A 20,291-nucleotide genomic window follows, 5' to 3' on the forward strand; every position below is an offset into this window, starting at 1 on the left:
CTATAAGCCCGTCGTCGCGCTGTTCGCGGAGGATATACTGTATATGTGTAGCAGATGAACTGTTTGCGAGCTGCGCTCACCAATTGCGACAAGACGACCCACCATTTTTTTTTGTCATGTACTGATGGCCGAGTGCAATTTCGCATTATCCATAGTACTTTTTTCGTGGAGCGTTCGTAAAATTCAGGCCACATTGGCTTGTCCAGGGCAGTTATCAAGATCTGAGGTATGATATTGGCAAGCGTAACTTGCGCGCTGTCAGGTATGAGTGCTCCGATAGATTATGTCAGCATACAAAACCGATTTAAATCGTAGTGTATTACCATAGCATGTCAATCTGAGGAAACGGTGCTTACGGAGACACCATTAGTAAATTTCAGGGCAGTGGATTACAATCAGCTCATGCATATGCTGGTTTCGCGACTCCGGCCAGTGACACACACCTGGCGCTTGTACAGACCGAATGTACCACACTAAGATCGCGTCAGGAGCATTTACACTCTCGAAAATACACCACACTTGCGAACAGAGTGACTGCTCCACATAAATAAGTATTTCCAACGCATACAAACGGTAAATCTCAGTCATGAACGTGCCGCAAAAGAAGCGGCGACAGCGGCGAGCGGGCCGGAGCCTCCCGCGGCTGCTTTCAAAACGGGGCGCTAGGGGGGTTTCAGTGGCGCCCCTACAGGCAGCGCTCTACGCGTTTAGTAACTTATAGACGAGTGTCCGAAGAAACGATGCAAAAGAACACCAATACGTCGTTCCTTTACAGGAAACCGAAATCAAAGTCAGCGTGGATGATGCGTATATACTCACTGACGATTGTGAGGCTGACCTCGGCCATGGATCGGCCCACCATGTTGTCGGCGTAGCAGCGTAGCATGCCGTTGGCCGTGCCGTCGACGCTGTGCAGAATGAGCTCGGTGGTGGTGACCGACGCGGGCTCGCCGTCGGGGCCGATCTCGGTTTCCACGGTGGTACTGACGTCCCAGGGCGCCGCCTCGAGACGCGTCGTGTTCCAGTGCACCCGCGGCGGGGGCTGGCCCCGGCCCCGGCATGTGAGCGTCACCCGCTGGCGCTGGAACACCTCAACGCTCGTGTTGACCACCTCCACCTCTGGAACGTCTGTAGCGAGACGGAAAGGACAACTCCGTGCCTCTGTCACGAAAAGTTAGCTCACGGGTGCTCATTTACAGCGAAGCTGTCGTGCGCTACAGCTTGTATTCACTGGCGAGGCACGCATGCAGGCAACCATGTGAGTGCGCCGTCACTGGTTACGTCGGGCTCCGCGGGATGGCGGTACTTGTCCGTGCTAAACACATGACGGTGTTGGACGTTCCAAACTCTACCCCACCGAACGCAAAGTAATGTCTCGACTCCAATGCGAGTGATATTAATAACGTCTCTGTTGACACCACCTTTGACAATCGGGTTGAAACGGAGAAGACGACACACGCCGGTGTTTTTTTTTTCCTTCGAAGTCCTAGCTGTCGCAGCGGCACAAGCCGCGCTATGTCCGTGGCGCTTCGGCCATGTCCGTGGCCGTTTTCAGTGTTGCCAAGCGAAGAAATTGACAGCCAAACTCTTCAATGAATACCACCTACAGGTTCTGAACGAAATTTCGTGCGTCTATCTGCTACTACTATCGCGCCGCGTCGACTAGGAATCGCACGCACTTGCTTCAAAGCTCGTATAAAATTCTCCGTAGCTCTCAATCTAACGTAGGTATCTCGGAGCGAATTGAATCTAGCCGAGACGACTGTATACGGCTGGAACGCTTGTTCTCTCACAACTAAATCCCGCGAAAAATTATATGACAGTTAACTTGGAATTAATTCTTAGACAGCTATGTGTATGTGCCTACTCAATAATTACCGCAAGTCACCATACAAACCTCATACTTATCCATCGATACAGCTTCGCTGGTTTTCCATCTTAACAGTAGTGGAAGGGTCCAGTCTATAATCACAACAGGAATACCGCAAAAACCTAACAATAATTTCTGTCGTACGACAAAAAAACTTTGTTGTGACAATAGAAGTGCTGTTGTTACGACAAAGCCATCTGTTGTTACGGCGCACATTTATGTCGTAACAAGGAAGTCAATTTTCACAAAGACAAACATTCCTCTAGAAACAAATGTTCAGAACTGCCATTCACGCTACTCTTCACAATGGGCAATAACATTCAAACCATGTGCAACTACTGATGGAACATCAGGATCATGACAACATAGGAATTCGGCACCACGGAACATCAAAATCAGGAATACGATACACACCCGCCGCGGTGGCTCAGTGGCTAACAGTGAGTTGGGACATCTGGGCCGCTCACCCGCCGTCCCAAGCTTAAGCGAGGACCTCGTTCTCAAGCATCCCGGCCCCTTTCCAAGGTGACCGAGGTAGACGAGCAGTCTAACAGTTCGACTGCGACCTCGGAAGTGAGCACTGGATTGAGCAGCGGAGCCCCTATGCAGCCCTCTGCTCTCCTGGAGGCCCCCCACACGTTTAGTTCTAACGATGGCGGGCAACGGCCCTAGATCGCGCCGCGACCGTGCAAATTTGGCTATTTTTACAATCCTACAGTGGAATTGCCGCGGATTTAAGGCACGCAATAAGCGGGCTGCTCTCCGGCTCCACTTAGAAACCTATACGCAGTTGCCCGCGGTAGTGGCCCTTCAGGAGACGGGCGAGCACGTAGCTCTCACAAATTATACCGTGTACCAAAGGGATGCACAAACCGCACTCTGCGTACATCAGAATTACACCGCCAAACTGGCAGATCTCGACTGCGATCCGCTTTATTCGTACGTTATGGTGACTCTCCTCCCGCTTAGGAAGCAAGATCCTTCCCTACACATCCTCAACATCTACAGTTCTCCCAAACTGCCTAACGTAACTTACGCTGATGTGTTTACCAAAGCCCTTACGGTGGCAGGCAGAGAGCCGCTTGTCATTGTAGGGGACTTTAATGCCCCTAGTCCTCACTGGGGTTACCGTAACGAGGAACGGCGTGGTAGAAAGTTGGTGGAACTTATTTCCAACTTGGGCCTCACTATCCAAACGGACCCCGCACACCCAACCCGCATTGGCAACTCTGTAACTCGGGACACATGTCCTGATCTCACACTTACAAAGCACATCAGACATGCAGAATGGCTCAACACCGATGAAACCCTCGGCAGCGAGCACTGCATTCTTCTCACTACAATTCGGACGCATCCCCTTACCCGTCCCCATCAACAAGCAAAACTTCCGGACTGGGACAAGTTCCGTTCGGAGTACACGACTTCGGCCCCCATAGCTCAGCAATGCTACGCCACTTGGTCTCAACACCTTGTGACGTCGCTTCGCCAAACTGAGCAGACAGTTCAGCTCTCAGAGGCATGCCGGCGGTGGATAAACATCTACTGCATATCTTGGAGGCTCGGCGTAGCCTAGTCCGCCGCTGGCGCCGACAGAAGCATAACCGTAAGCTCAAACTCCGCATAGCAGCCCTCACTCAGGAAGCGGCCGAGTACTCGGCCCAGCTCGCTGACTCCAATTGGGTAGAACGCTGCAACAATGCCGTCAAGCATATGTCCAACCGCAGCACGTGGCGTTTCTTCAGGGCCCTCATCGACCCTAGCCAAACGCGCACAGAAACGCAAAAACATCTTCAACGCGCGCTCCACGCTTACGCGGGTGACGCGGATAAATTGGCGCAGGCTCTTAGGGATAAATATATCTCTGGCCCGCAGGACTCCATCGAACCGGCGTTCTCATATGCAGGCTCGGAGAACGCAGACTTGGATCGTTGCTTTCAACTCCACGATCTGAAGGCGGCCCTGTCGAAAATGAAGCGAGGAACGGCGCCGGGTCGGGATCAAGTGACGGTTAAGCTTCTTGCCAACCTCCCAGACCCAGCATACCTTCACCTCCTCGACTACTTCAATCAAATTTGGGAGGGGCGCGAACCGCTACCAATTGATTGGAAAACGGCTCTGGTAACTTTTATTCCCAAACCGGGCAAGTCTATCAACATCGAAAATCTACGCCCCATTTTGTTAACCTCGTGTGTGGGCAAGCTTATGGAAACAATGGTTAGAGATAGGCTCGCCGATTACCTCGAGGTCCAGCACACTTTTGCCGACACTATGCACGGCTTTCGTCCACATCGCTCCGCTCAGGACATTCTCCTACAACTCTATCGTGACGTCATTGAGCCGATCGAGCATCCAAGTAACGATAAGGTAGTCCTCGCCTTAGATCTTAAGGGGGCTTTTAATAACGTTACCCACGAAATCATTCTTACCCATCTGTCCCAAATGAACTGTGGGTATAATGCTTTCAGGTACATCCGTCAGTTCCTGACTGAACGGCAGTCGTACCTCCGCATTCAAGGCAAGGAGCATGGCCCATATCCTCTGGGTACTCGAGGAACACCACAGGGAGCGGTCGGTCCTCTCTCCTCTTTTGTTCAATCTCGCCATGGCTCATCTCCCCCCACTGCTGAAGGATATCCCCGGTGTACGGCACGCTCTGTACGCCGACGATATCACGCTGTGGGCAACCCAGGGTTCCCTTGGCAGCATTGAGGCCAGCCTGCAGCATGCAGCAACGGTCGTAGATGAATACGCCCGCCGCTGCGGCCTCGAATGTTCCCCTGCAAAATCGGAGTACGTGCATCTTCGCCCCAAACCAAAAGACACGACTCAAATCGCACTTTCCTTGAGCACCGGGCCAATCCCGGAACGCGAAGAAATCCGCGTCTTGGGACTCTTCATACACAAAAGCAGGAAAGTCGACACAACCCTGCGCAAGTTACGTATGGTCGGGGATCAAGTGGGCCCCATGGTCCGTCGGGTCTCAAACAAGTGGGGGGGGGTCTCAGAAGCCGCGATGCTTTGCGCCTCGCCAACGCTTTCGTGACCAGTCGGATCCTCTATTCGACACCATACCTACGTTTGCGCAAATGTGATGTGCACACGCTCGAAGACATTCTCCGCGAGATATACAAGCGCGCCCTCGACCTACCGATCTCGACGTCTAACCAGCGTCTTGCGGATTTGGGCATGACCAACACGTACGGAGAACTCAAAGAGGCCCATCTCCATAACCAGTACCTGCGGCTTACCAAGTCGCACGCTGGGAGATGCCTCTTACAACGCCTCTACATCTCCATATAAGGCAGAAGAGCGAACCACAATCCCAGAGGACTGGCGTGGTGCGTTGGATATCCAGCCTCTACCCCAAAACATGGCTAGGGGGACTCACGAAGGCAGGCGAACTGCGCGGGTTACAGCCTTGCAAGGACGCTATGGGTCCCGGCCTGGAGTATTCTACACAGACGCGTCTGGCCCTCACCACGGGGGGTGGTACACGGCAGCCGTAATCCATCAAAACGTGCCTGTTCAAGGGCTCACTTTTCGAGCACCGGACATTTCTCATGCGGAGGAAGTCGCCATAGCACTCGCCGCAGCGGACCCCGCATCTCGGATCATTATTACCGATTCGTGGAGTGCATGCCAAAATCTTACCAAAGGTCGCATCACCATTCGCGCTGTTCGAATCCTCAAGGGCTGTTATTATATGGACCGCCCAAATACATGTTCCGTCATCTGGACTCCAGCTCACGCAGGACTAGGTGGTAACGAGGCTGCCGATGCCTCAGCCCGCGCGCTTGATTCCCGGGACCCTCCTCGCCCTCCATCTCTTGACGATCCAGAACCTAAACCGGTCAGCTCATTTCGCGACATCACAGCGATGTACAAATCGAACAGGCTCCGATTTCCGCCTCCGGCGCCGGGCCTGACTAAGACTGACGAGCGCTGGCTCTTACGGCTATACACAAACACGGTATTGTGCCCGGCGATACTTAGGCGCTTCAATCCGGCCTTCTCCCCGCACGGGGCACCTTGAGTAATCTTGGTGACGGTGAGTGGCGACACCGCGTACCCTGAGCCCCCCATACTTAAGCTGTCACCTACCGTGGCTAGAAGTTGAAAGGTAAAGTGTTAGAAGCCGTGAACGGTGGCCCTTGGAGCCTTGGTCAAGCTCCGGCCGATGGGCTCCCTGCCTGTCTACCAGGCAGGGAGCTCCGGGACCTCTTTGACTACCAGGGTAAGGTCAAAGGAGAAAGTACCCCCGTCTCCCTGCTTTTATATTATGCCATATGGTATCTTCAACCCCCCCCCCCCCCAACCGTGATCGGCCCCCTAAAAGGGGCCGCACCGAAGTATCATTTCCTTCTTTGCCTTGTATCTCGCTCCCAAAGCCAGATAACTACCCTCGTTTTTTGACCATTGAATCTGTGGACAAATCGAAGCCGGTTTCCTCTCAATCTGTATTTCTTGTTTCTAAATACCTTGAAGGTATCATCGGCAAAACATATGACGCCAAAAAGCTCAGAACTGGTGAAGTGCTAGTTGAAGTTAAAACTCAGCAGCAATCCACAATCCTCCTCAAACAAACCCGCATGGCAGATCTGGAGATCAGGGTCACACCCCACCGCAGCCTCAACAGTTGTCAAGGTGTGATCTCTGAGGCAGATCTCCTAACCGAGACAGAGACTGATCTGCTCGAAGGCCTAAAAGACCAAGGCGTGACAGCAGTAAAGCGCATCGTCATCAGGAGAGACAACAAAGAAATAGCCACCAAACATCTGATCCTGACTTTCGACCGCTGCACACTGCCCGAGCATGTCAACGCAGGTTTCATCCGTTGTTCTGTCCGGCCGTACATCCTGAACCCGCGGCGCTGTTTCAAGTGCCAGAGGTTCGGGCATGATACCAACTCCTGTCGAGGCAGAACAACATGTGCCAAATGCGCCCAGCACGATCATCTCTCCGACAACTGCACTGCAACCAACTTCACCTGCCCGAATTGCCAGGGTCCACACGCAGCATACTCTCGCGCTTGTGAAAAGTTTCATCTTGAAAAAAAAAAATCATTAACCTTAAGATAACCGAAAACATCACCTTCCCAGAGGCGCGAAAGAGGTTCGCTTCCTTCCCTCTGGGGAGGTACGCCGACGCAGCTCGCCGGGGGGCGGAGCGGCGTTTGGTTTCGGCGGGGACCCAGTACCGCGAGTCGGACTTGGTCCCGCTCCCCCCCCCCCTGGGTTGCCTATGGCAGCCCAACCCGCGTCCGCACCGCTCGCTCACCCAGCAGCGGCTGTGGTGGCAACAACGTCTGTTGGGGATGCCGCTGCATCCACTGCTTCCTCTCCACCGGCCCAAAGCACATGCAAGGGCACGGAGATGGAGACGGACGCAGTCGCAGCGACCCCCTCCCCCGCCTCACTGCCTGTGCCACCTGTGGTGCTCCCCACGCCTTCGGCACTGGCAGCGCAGGCAAAGAACACCCGAAAGGGTACCACGTCAAGGGGGCCCAGTCCACTGGGCACCCCCTTGCCTTCAGATGACGACATGGACGTCGAGCCCTTCCGGCTTTCATCGCAACGGGAGGAACGGACTTCGACGTCCAGGTCAGTAGAGAAGGCAAAAAAGCCCCTCCCAAGAGTGCAAGCCCCGAAAGACAATACATAAATAATCACACTCCAGTAGCTCTAACACATCATAATGGGAAGAGAAAACATAGTTCAATGGAACTGCAGAGGCCTTCTGAATAATCTTGACGACGTGCATGAGATTCTGCATGCCAACCAGCCAAGTTTAATGTGTGTCCAGGAAACACATCTTAATTCCATACACACAAATTTCTTGAATAGTTACCTGGTATACAGGAAAGACAGGGATGGCTGCACACACTCTTCTGGCAGTGTAGCCATAATTGCCCGCAAATCCTTAGCATGCCACCCTGTCACCTTGAACACCGTCCTTGAGGCTGTAGCCGTCCGCACAATATTATTTAATAGGTTGATAACGGTATGCTCCATCTACATCTCTCCTGATCTTGCACTTCTGAGCTCTGACTTTGAGGCGCTGGTCGACCAGCTTCCTGAACCATACATCCTAACAGGCGACTTCAATGCACACAATTCTCTTTGGGGCTCTTCTCGCACGGATGCCCGAGGTCGCCTGATAGAGAAGTTTTTAACATCCTCTGTAGCATGCCTTTTCAACAAGAAACAGCCTACATAACATAATATAGGACACAATACATACTCAAATCTTGACTTGGCTATTGGTTCGGCAATTCTCTTTGCATGTCTTGAGTGGGGTGTGGGCACTGACCCATATGGCAGTGACCACTTCCCCACCTCACTAACATATATAGGTAAAGGCCCATGCAGTCCGTCTTCCCACAACAGGTTCAACGAAGCAAGAGCTAACTGGAATACATTTACTGAGACATCCAAACTACACCACACATCCATAGGACACCTACACGTTGAAGAAGCTACCGAACTGCTAACGGCGCACATCCTCGACGCTGCCGAAAAGTCCATTCCCCACGCCTCTGGTACCCCGCGCAACCAGAGGAGGTCGTGGTGGAATGAGGACTGTAGGCGGGCGCGAGAGGCCCAGAACAAGGCGTGGGGTATCCTCCGTCGGTACCCCACGTCGGATAACCTTATTTTGTTCAAACGGGCCAAGGCGTTAGGAAAACGTGTGCGCCGTGAGGAAAAACGAGAGAGTTGGCACACCTTCCTCACTTCCATCAACTCATACACTGACACACACAAAGTCTGGACACGAATACGAAAACTAAAAGGACAACAGACACACAGCCTGCCCCTGGTTAGTACAACAGGGGACACACTGGAAGACCAGGCTAACACACTTGCACAACACTTCGAACACGTGCCCTGTTCGGCACACTACACAAACACTTTCATGAAACTCAAAACATCTGCGGAAAAGAAGTCCCTGCGTGATTACAACAAGTCGCACACTTCTTACAATTCTCCTTTTTCAATTCATGAGCTGAAGGCAGCCCTGACAACATGTAAGCCTTCAGCTCCAGGTGCAGACAAAATCACATACACTATGATACAACATCTACACTCAGACACACTTGAAACACTTCTACATCTATTCAATAACATATGGCTTTCGGGGCACATTCCTCGCTCTTGGAGGGAGGCCATAGTAGTGGCTTTTCTGAAGGAAGGGAAGGACCCTTCCTCTCCCGCTAGCTATCGGCCCATCGCCCTTACAAGCTGTCTGTGCAAGCTCCTCGCGAAGATGATAAACAGGAGGCTCGTGTACTTTCTTGAGTACAATGGTCTTCTCGAGAGCTGCCAGGCAGGCTTCAGGGCATGGCGGTGCACCAACGACCAACTCGTCGCGCTTGAGTCCTATATAAAGGATGCTTTCCTCCACAAACAATATTGTATGACGGTATTCTTTGATCTGGAAAAAGCGTACGATACCGCGTGGCGGTATGGCATCCAAAGCGACCTGAAGTCCTTCGGCATGTCGGGTAACATGATGAACACACTTGCCAGCTACTTGTTTCAAAGAACCTTTCGTGTGCGAGTTGGAACTGCACTTTCTAGGGTTCATGTGCAGGAAAATGGAGTGCCACAAGGTGGAGTTTTAAGTTGCACCCTTTTTATTGTGAAAATGAATTCCCTTAGGAAGGCGCTGCCACCGTCGATTTCCTGTTCAATCTATGTAGACGACGTGCAACTCTCCTTTAAATCCTGTAACTTGTCTGTCTGTGAGCGCCAGGTCCAGCTTGGTGTTAACAAGCTAGCTGGCTGGGCAGATAGCAATGGTTTTAAATTTAATCCCGGGAAATGCACTTGTGTTTTGTTTTCCAAGAGGCGTGGCATCCGGCCAGATCCAGACATTCAACTCAATGGTGTCTCGATTCCTGTCAAAAAGGAACACAAGTTTTTAGGCATAATCTTCGATGAAAAGCTCACATTTATCCCACACATAAAAAAACTAAAACATAAATGCTTAAAGACAATGACTATCCTGAAGGTTCTCTCGCACATTTCTTTTGGCGCTGACAAACAACTTCTTTTACGTGTTTTTACCAGCTTGATAGGTTCACGATTGGACTATGGTAGCGTTGTTTATGGGTCAGCAAGTAAAACATCCCTCAAAATGCTGGACCCAGTGCTCCATCTCGGGCTCCGCCTGGCGTGTGGCGCCTTCCGCACTATCCCGGTCGAAAGCCTCTATGTGGAGTGCAACAAAAGGAACCTACAACGTCAGCGAGCATACACAGGTGTCCTTTATGCCTTTAAAATTTCATCCATGCCACACCACCCTTTTAAATCAGTTTTCATGATACATCCATGACTGAACTCCTTTTAAATCGACCATCGTTCTCTGCGCCCTTCTCTTACAGAGTTAGAGAGGAAGTGTCAGAGCTTTCTGTCTCCTTTTTAGATACAATCCAAAGTTCTCTAACAGATTTTAAAGCACCATGGCATCTCCGCCCTGTATCATGCGACACATCTTTCACACATATAGATAAAAACCGAGCTCCCACATGTGCAATCCTGCAGCACTTCTTGTATTTGCAGCAGAAGTATCAGTGTTCTGAATTTTATACGGACGCCTCTAGAACTGCCACCTCTGTGTCCTGCGCGGCGCATGGGCCCGGCCTTAGTGTCACTAGAACTCTTAACAGTAATACAAGTATCTTTACGGCAGAGGCTTATGGCGTACTTCTTGTTGTTAATCATATACTCCAAAGCCACACCCCACAATCCATTATCTATACAGATTCCCTTAGTGTTGTGCGGGCATTGTCATCAACAAAGTCTTCAAAAAATCACGTTGTAAATCTTATCATCAAAGGTATTATGTCGGTGTATGTCCACAAATTTGAACTCGTCCTTTGCTGGGTCCCTGGCCACTGTGGTATAGCCGGGAACGAAGCCGCGGATCGAATGGCCGCTGCTGCTACACTCTCGAATGCAGTAGACATCACCACATTACCCTACACCGACGTGAAACCACACATCAAACAACAACTTCGCAAAACATGGCAAACACATTGGAGTGAACAAACAGACAACAAGTTACATGTAATAAAACCACACTTGGGACCGTACACCTCCGATACACGCAACATATACATAGAAGTCACCTTGGCTAGATTACGGATAGGGCATACGCACGCAACGCACTCGCACCTGCGCACTGGATCTCCAAGACCTCTGTGCAGCAGGTGCGGAGAGGCCCTATCCGTGATCCACATCCTCACACAATGTAAGGCACTCGACATTACACGACGCAAACACTTCCCACAACTACACACACGACATATTCCACCACACCCGTCATACTTCTTAGAAGACGATGCCATGTTTTCTGTTCAGTGCACCTTTCAGTTCCTATCAGAAGTTCACTTTTTACAACTCATCTCATACCACCCGTAGTTTAACCCCTGGTCCTATACACCAGCCACCTTATTTACTTTTTAACCACTCTTGTTCTTCACCCTGGCCCTGTACACCAGCCATACGCATAGTTTTTAACTGATTTTATTTCGTGTTCTCTCCTCATCAAATAACTTTCTGTTTGGCGCTCTTTGCCCGTGTCGGCCTTGCGCCAATAAAATCAAACCATCATCAATCCGGCCTTCTCCGGGGAATGCCCACACTGTGATCATCCGTTTGCGGATACTTTCCACATGGTGTGGGCATGCCCATCCAACCCGGCGGTCCCCCCAATCACGTCCCCTTCCCCCCCTACCCGTGAGAGCTGGGAGGCTGCCCTGCTCGGCTGCTGGACCTTGGAGGGCCAAAGAGCCCTCGCGGCCAGGGCGCGCGCCACCGCGGAAGCCACAGGGGTCCCGGACTAGGGACTCCTCCTAGAGTTTGTACAGGTTTGGCCCTTAAGGCCGCCCCTATCTCTTACTTGTACATAGTCTTAATAAATGTTTTTCACCACCACCACCAGTGGCTAAGGCATTTCGCTGCTGAGCACGAGGTCGCGTGTTCGATTCCCGGCCGCGGCGGCCGCTTTTCTGATGGAGGCGAAAAGCAAAAACGCCCGTGTGTAGATATTTCCGCGCACGCTAAAGATCCCCAGGTGGTCAAAATTAATCCGGAGCCCTCCACTACGGCGCGCCTCATCGCCTGCGTTACGTCGGCGCGTTAATCCCTACAATCAACCATCATCAATACGACACACGACAGAACATCAGAATCACGACGCGACAAGAATACGACAAGACGACAGTACGACACGGGAAAATACGAAAAACTACAGAAAATTTTCTTGTCGTGATTTTCGACTGGGGGCTCCAAATTTTTAAGCTTCATATAATAAGTACCGCAATTTCGGTACTTACAATAAGCTATGCTCCCGGCTGGACGCCAAGTGGAAGAAAAATCTTTGCCGTGACCGCGTAATTTTACAATCCCTAAAGCTTAATTGCTATAATTCGGGTGTATATTTACGTCGGAAAGTGGCCGTGCCACAAGGGACCGAGATATCTGCCTCCGAATTGGGCCCTCAACGTGGCAAGCCGTACAGAAAGGCGGTCAGATAAGGAGCCACCACTGGGGTGGCGCAAGTCGTTTCCCTGACCTTCCGGATGACAATGCAGCTGGCTGATGTGATAACGGTTCCTGGGACAGTATTCTCGTGTTTTGTCCGTTTTGTGTCCGTTTCAAAAGTGTCCGTTTTGAGCAATCCCTGATTGGCTAAAAGCGAACACCCGAATGTGACGTCATGCAAGCATGGCGTAGCTATGATCCGCGGCTCCTGGCAGCAGACGATTTGGAACAGACGATTTTTCGTCGCCTTGTTGTTGGTTCGGTGGCCGAACAATAAACCCACAAAAGATAGTTTAAAATAGGTTTAGTCGTTTAAAATGTGTTTGCAAGAACAGTTGGGCAAAAGTCAACCCAAAGCTCGGCTACAGCTGGAAGTGCGCCACAATAAAACTGACTCAAAGCGGACGTATTCACAACGGAAAAACACGAGAATACCGCCCCTGGTCTCGCGCACTTGGCTGGCGGATAATGAGACGGGGTCGATAACAATTAAACTGTCGCCCTAGGCTGGCTTGCTTCACATGCCCGAATGGCTTCTGAATGCGTAAATAACCGAATTCAGTGAGGAATCTGAGGATGGATACCTGTAAAGAAGTCGACTCGCCAACTTGGCCCTGCAGAAGTGGATGTCCAGCGAAGCTGTTGCATAAGAACCACATCTCTTGTTGGCGGTATAAAATTTTTTATTATTTTAATGGTTCGCTGTGGTGGACCCCGATGGGTTCTGCGACAACATCCTGTTGTGCTTGCGTCTTGCGATGAGCTTCTTGAACGAGAACGTTCTCCCTGGCTTGACATTTGCGCCGAGCTTCTTGGAAACGAAGTTCGTGAATTTTGGCAGCACGACACCCCCCCCCCCCTTTCCCCTTTTCCGCTCCTCGCATTTCACGCAGCAGCATTCGCGCTGCTCCTCGGGAATCCCAACTTTGCGCGCCCTACCCACAGCGGCACGTGCACCCGGCCAGCGTCCGCACATAACATATACTATACAAGAAGGAACTAGCTGTCACAAACTCCTCCCCCGGACAATTGCGTCCGCTAGCAAAAACCAAAGAAGGGCGCGAGACAACAGTTATTTGTATTTTAGCAGGGTGGTCGGCCCGTGAGTTTTCACGTGTGCCGAGATTGCTGGGGTGAATGAAATCACAACGGAGAAGCTCGGCTACGTTTTGGACTATATAGGTTTACTGTACAAACAAAAAGACTACAGGGCAACGCCCGACACAAGAAGAGAAAAAAAACCTTCACAATGCCATCGGCCTGTGCGCGCAGGCACTAATCCGCCGTGGCCTACGACTTAACCTTCTACCTCGAAAACATACTCAGACAGCCGTACGCGACACACTCTAGAGGCAAACACTTGTTTTAACCTCGACAACGCAACTACAACAAAAGTACTAACAAGTACGCAACACGCAAAAACACTCTAGAGGCAAACACTTGTTTAAACCTCAACAACGCAACTACCAAAAAATACTAACAATTACACAACACGCAAAACCCTCTAGGGGACAAACATTGTTAGTTACGAGTGACGCTAGAAAAAAAAACTGAAGGCGGATACCTTAACCCGATACGACAAACAATTCCGAAGGAGGGGGCGCGGGAAGAGGAAGTCTCTACGAGACAAGTAGAACCCGCCGGTTGAACGGCAGAAAGTCACGACGAGGTGGAGACGGCCTCGCCGGGCAGCAGCTCACGTGTTTCGGGGCTCCGGGGTGCAGAAGCTGGTCGGCCATGGGACTCGCGGCGACGGGCGAACTCGAGCGCTGAGCCGAGGCGTGGACCGGTCCGTCGCGAGCCTACCGATGTGCTTCTGCTGAAGCGCGTCACCCCCGGGCCTTTCCCCGCGTAGCACGTTCTGAAATCTTCGCCGACTGCCCCAAGCAATCGCTTGCGTCCGCTTAAATAACCTCCGCCGGCCGTCCCGTAGCCCCACTTCGAAGTATTCCCATTGTTCCTCTTTTCCCCCTCCTGGGGGCCCTTGCTTCCTTCGCTACGATCGCAAGCGCGCGTCCACGCCAGCGACCGTGACGTCACCCTCGGACAACAGCGCTGGAATGCGGCAGCTCGCATTGTCCTGGTAGCAGGCAGGACGAAACAAAGGAGGTGCGCACAAAGCTGAAGGGGGTACCCCGAATTCCCTCGCGCGGCGCAAAATGGCCGACTCCGTCCGGGAGGCCGTCCGAAAATAAAAAAATGGAGGGTCTGGCCTGCAGTTTGTGACACTAGCCCATGGCGCGTTTGTCATTGTCTGCGGCGCGTGCATATGAAAAAAATTCACGCATCTCCAGGAAGTCAATCATGACTAGTGGGCGAAGCACTGTGGATCGTTCTTGCCGTAAATCACCCGTGAGTGTGCTTACTGCTGCTAAAACGATTTCCACTCTACTCCAATCCAATACAATTCAATTTAATCCAATCTAATCCAATCCATTTCAATCCAAACCAATACAATGCTCCTCGCGCATGCGCAGCACGGCTCTCCGGGAGCTCTCTCTCTCTCTCTCTCTCTCTCTCTCTCTCTCTCTCTCTCTCTCTCTCTCTCTCTCTCTCTCTCTCTCTCTCTCTCTCTCTAACTTTTTGTGAACCTTATATTTTGTTCTTGTGAACCTTTTGTTCACAGATGTTTCGATATACACGGTGCTGTGCCGTGAGAACGGACTCCGGACGCCGGACAAGCCTCGGCCTTAAGGTGCTTCGACCCTAAAAGAAAACACACACAAAAAACTCCCTCGGCTCCGATTGGCTGCGACGCGGTGCATTAGAAAAATACCCCTCCCCCTATTCCCCCACGCTAGAAAAAAAGGGAAAGCACGTGGGTTTTTGTTTTTCAGTGGGGACACCGAGGCGGAAAATTCAAATTTGTTTCTTTTTCTTTTTTTTTTTAGGGGTGCTACGCGCCTAAGCTACACCTGGGCATTGAGGCGCGCCGCAGTGGAAGGCTAGAGATTAACCTTGACGACGATGATCTTTAACGTGCGACATGAAAAATGCCGACCACCCAGAGACTAAGAGCTTCGCTGTAGCACCAGGGCTGCCTACGCGAAGTCTACGAAGTGGGGCAGTCTTTGGAAATGGTTGTCCTGATATTCACAAGATGAACGCGTGCAATTTACCATTATGAAGTTGATAAACAAGTCCGTGTTAATTCGGTCAATCAGGGCAGCGATGGTCCTCGCGAATACTTCGCATTTCAGCCACAATGAATGGTGTGGTTTGAACATGAGCTTAAAAACAACAACAAAAAAAAAAACTCGAAAGTAATGCACGAAGCAGGTTTGAGGTGACACGCTATTTCGAGGTGACACTGCGCAGAAGAACCGAGCAGTGGCCGGCCCAGCTGCCTGCCCAGCATTCGGATCGGCCGTGCTCTCCACTTAGGGCGCCGGCCAGCCGCCCCATAACCGGTTCATTTGTTTATTCTACGCCTTTTCGGTCTTCGTGCAGTACCTCGCTGAGCGGTGAACGCAAGGCAGCGACGCTAGTCTGGCGAGCTTCTCAGAGACCGCTAAAAGCCCTCCTGGCCAGCGCCACGGGTCGCAGAGAAGAAAGTGAGCAAAATGCACGGCAGAAGTGTGTGACACAATATACAAGATTGCGTATAGTTTCGCGTAACCATTTGCGCACATGTTGTTTACGCATAATTAAACCCGCGCGGCAAGACTGCAAAATGCCCCCGGCAGATTGCGTTATCAATACCTTCATGGTAAATCCTTCAATGCCACATTGTGCAATAACAATGGCGGAGCTTTTGTGGTTTCTGACGGCGTCTTATGACTGCATATATATATATATATAAGACAGAAATAAGGGGTGGCAGTCAAGAAAACCTCGGAAAACAAAGGTATTCTGGAGGTCGTGGGTTCGGATCCCACCTGGCGGGTATTTTTAAATGCGGAGCATTTCTTTAACTCAAGATGTCACCCGGCGTTGGCGTGCCTCGGCGTCCGCAACAGCCGTTCCAGGTGCGCCCTCTCCCCCACTCCCCCACTCCTCCTCTCCCGCATCACGCTACCCTCCTCGCTCTCGACAACACGTCCACACCCCTCCCCCTACACTATATAAAAAAATACTTACCGGCGCCTGGTTTCGATCCAACGACCCTGCGGGCGGAACGCAAGGTACATGGTGCTCTACCCACTGCTCCACAAAGCCGACACAGAATGGAAGGCTACGAACGCGCCTTATATCCTTGACTCATTCAACCTACGTCAAGAAGCTGCTGATACAACGCATTCACTACCTGTGGGCGGAACGCGAGGTACATGGTGCTCTTCCCACTGCGCCACAAAACCGACACAGAATGAAAGGCTACGAACGCGCCTTATATCCTTGACTCATTCAAACTACGTCAAGAAGCTGCTGATACAACGCATTCACTACCACCAACTCCCCAAACACTAAACGTTAACGCAATACACCCACCCCCTATGCGACGCATTTACTCGAGTCCCGGGCCCCTCGCGGGGAGATGGGCCCTTTTTTTTTCTTCACTTTCTTTCTTTCCAAATTCTTTATCTGTTTCAATGACCTACTATATCCTCCCCTTTGTTTTCCGAGGTTTTCTTGACTGCCACCCACCCGCCGCGGTGGCTCAGTGGCTAAGGCGTTGCGCTGCTGAGCACAAGGTCGCGGGTTCGATTCCCGGCCGCGGCGGCCGCTTTTCTGATGGAGGCGAAAAGCAAAAACGCCCGTGTGTACGAGATTTCGGCGCACGATAAAGATCCCCAGGTGGTCAAAATTAATCCGGAGCCCTCCACTACGGCGCGCCTCGTCGCCTGCGTTGCGTCGGCGCGTTAAAGCCCACAATCAATCAAATCAATGACTGCCACCCCTTATTGCTGTCTTATTTTCAACGAGCCCCTCAATTCCTATTCTGACTCGCTATATATATATATATATATATATATATATATATATATATATATATATATATATATATATATATATATATATATATATAGTGACGCGGAGCGTGATTTCGCGTTTGCAGAGAGATTATAGTTACACCTCTGATACACGCGCTCTCGTTTCTTTGGGTTTGGGGGCGATAAAAATTCCGAAAGTCTTCCCGTAGCCTTCGAACAACACCTGCAGTTGCAGACACTTACTTTTCGCGATAAACTTTATTCACGCGATTCTTGCTCTACCTCCCGCGGTTCGCGCGGCACCTGTGACCTCGCATTTGATTTTCATATTTCCAAGTATGGTCTTAATGTGTACCACGTGTTGCCACTTCTGCTGTCATGCTGCACCGTCGGCTTAGTAATCTCAGTGTCATCTATACTATGCGTGAGGGGACGCACGAAAGTTGGCTATGTCTCCCTCCAGCCTCCTCCTCCCCTCCCAATATGCCGCGGGAATGTGGTGTAATTTATACGGGCAGCAGTCGTCCATAGAAACTCCAGCACATCACTCCGTGGCCCGGTATACTATGGGCTTGTAAAAGTCACCGCTCACCTCCCCGCTCCCTCCCATCCGCCCTTACGGCGAACACCCTCCTTAACAGCCTCCAAAATTTTTATAGTATAGCGGGAGCGACGACCGATCGGTATGTTCACCGGGAAAATAGGCGAGAGTACGCGCACGCGCATGAACTATCTGTTGTGGGAGCGTCGCCTGCTCCGCTGTTCTCCTTGCGGCAACACACCCCCTCTTTTTCTTATCTTGCAAGGCCGTTTCGCTACCGTCGAAGGTAGCTAAGCAGCGTGGCTCACAAGTTTTTATTTTTATCGGATTTGTTATTTATAGCATTATACCTAGCAGCGGCGTAAGGCCATTCCGGCCATAAAACCGGTCCTGTTGTACTTTTATTTTTCTTTTCAGTGGCATTCCTCACGCTGCGCGGGGCCAGTGATCCGAAAGAAATATTAAACGCGCATTTGATATCCGCATGCGCTTCAGATAACTGTAGGTTTCTCGTGAACAAAGTCATTGAGATGCAGTGGCAGGGCATAGCCTCCTGTATAACCGATTTATACAGGAGGCTATGGGCAGGGGGTGTACCACTCTCAAGTAAACAGAGTAGCAGACGACACTCACACAGCAGATAGTCCTATGCGCGTGCGCGTAGTCTCGCCTATTTCGCTGCTGAACACAGCGATAAGGCGCTGACATGCCGATCGGTCGTCGCTCCCGCTAAATTATTAAAACTTTGGGAGACTGTACATAAGCGTTGCTGGCACTCCAGGTGCCGCGTTCTCCGTGGCGCCAGAACTTTTCCGGGGGGCTGAATCCTGGAGCGTTATCCTACTGTAACTGGCTCTGCGCGAAGTTATCCGCGAAGTTCGTGTGCGCGCAGCCAATCTTGTAACACCGCGTGAGAATTCAACCCTGCCGGAAAAGTTCCGGTGCCTCTGGAGAACACGGGCCCAGGAGGATACCTATGTGAACCTGCTTTCGGATTGCCTAGTGTGCATATAGCCACTTTTTTCCCTCTCTTTTGACGCGAGAAGACTTTCTTCAGAAGGGACTTGAGCCGGAGACTTGCAGGAGGCGGCACAAATTTACGCAATACTTGGCCAGCCGGAGCCACCTAATTGTGCGGCCACGTGCGCTGGCGTGGGTTTACATATGACGCGCAGAAAGCTCGTGGATTTATAGTGACAACCGCTTGCAGCGGCCTAGAATAAACGCCTCCACTACAGGCGTGGTGCCCTTATCGGTAACAGAGTTTGCCGCCCACAAAACAGCGTATGTCCTGGAGAGACGCAGTTGCAACAAAGGCGCACTGTTATCGCGTCTTAATCGATAAAGAATTGCGCACGTAGTTTCGACTTTCACGCTCGTCCGCCGCCTCTCAACGTCACAGTGCAGTCCTGTGTTGCCAGGGCTGCAGTATGGCGTAGAAAATCGTAACACGCTTCCTAAGTATTTGTCTTAGATTCCCTCGCTTACTATATGATGGAGGAGAAGCTAACAGTTAAAGCAAAAACAAAAACGCTGTGCTCGTTGGGCGAATAGGAGTGCTCAAATAGCATGGGGGCGAGGCGAGGTACAACCCCACTTGGGATTATCGTTATCGTAACTGTCGGGAACAGTACAAGCTGTGACAAGCTCTGTGAACAGTACAAGCTTCGACAAGCTCCGGAAACAGTACAAGGTTCAACAAGCGAAGTCAGAGGAACAGTGCAATTTTCGACGACGCATCCGAGCAGTGCTCCCTCTGCCGTCATGGAGGTTCATGCGCGGCTAACCTTGAGACCGCGCAACGGTCCCGAGACCGGCACGCTGACCGCTTCAGAGACGGACCACGCGAGCAGTCGGCCGTCGATGCAGCTGCCCGCTGGTCTGCCGTGAGACGCATTCATCAGTCCCCGAGTGCTAGACGGGCCAGAACACGGCGGGCGCTGTCAGCTGCTAATGGTACGCGCCACTTTGCAGCCGGCGGCGACGGTTCACGTCAGCGTGAACTTTTGTCGCGACTCTCAGAGAGGCCCGGCTCTGACCGTCGGTGTGATCGACGGTGCCGTGTTGTCCCCGAGTGGAGCAGGCGGCCAGAAACATGGACGCCGCACTTGAACCGAGGACCCCAGCGCTCTCGCCCAAGAATCGCCCGCCATGATGCGGCGCTAGGAAGTTGGTGCGAGATGGATGTTTCGTGCGGAGAGACGTACGAGTGGTATTGGGAAAGGAGCGTAGCTTGTGAACCGAATAAAGGAAAAAACGGGTCAGGGTATGACCTGAGCCAGCCGTGTTTGTGCTATGGTATTGTAAATTGTTTCTGAAGCCCCTTGCTTAAGGTTCGTAACTATTCATTCGTCAGTTCATTCACAATGTAGGGACGTAAAATTACAGCTGGTATACACTTTTATTGTGCTCACTAGAGAGAAAAAATTACAGAAAATTGTTCTTCCGCATGAAGGGAACGC

The 20,291-nt window shown here is 51.5% G+C and overlaps 1 protein-coding gene across 1 annotated transcript in view; it reads right to left on the reverse strand.

Annotated features, from left to right (window-relative positions):
- Positions 1-20,291, reverse strand: part of LOC144145247 (high affinity nerve growth factor receptor-like) — a gene marked incomplete in the record, with an annotated part of 187,322 nt that overhangs the window by 14,757 nt on the left and 152,274 nt on the right. Inside the window, 1 exon segment of the mRNA XM_077676784.1 lies at positions 820-1,128. Coding sequence (XP_077532910.1) covers positions 820-1,128 — 309 coding nt within the window.

Source organism: Haemaphysalis longicornis, unplaced genomic scaffold, assembly GCF_048455015.1.
Source record: "Haemaphysalis longicornis isolate Haplotype H1 unplaced genomic scaffold, Haemaphysalis longicornis Haplotype H1 scaffold_7, whole genome shotgun sequence".
Taxonomy (NCBI): domain Eukaryota; kingdom Metazoa; phylum Arthropoda; class Arachnida; order Ixodida; family Ixodidae; genus Haemaphysalis; species Haemaphysalis longicornis.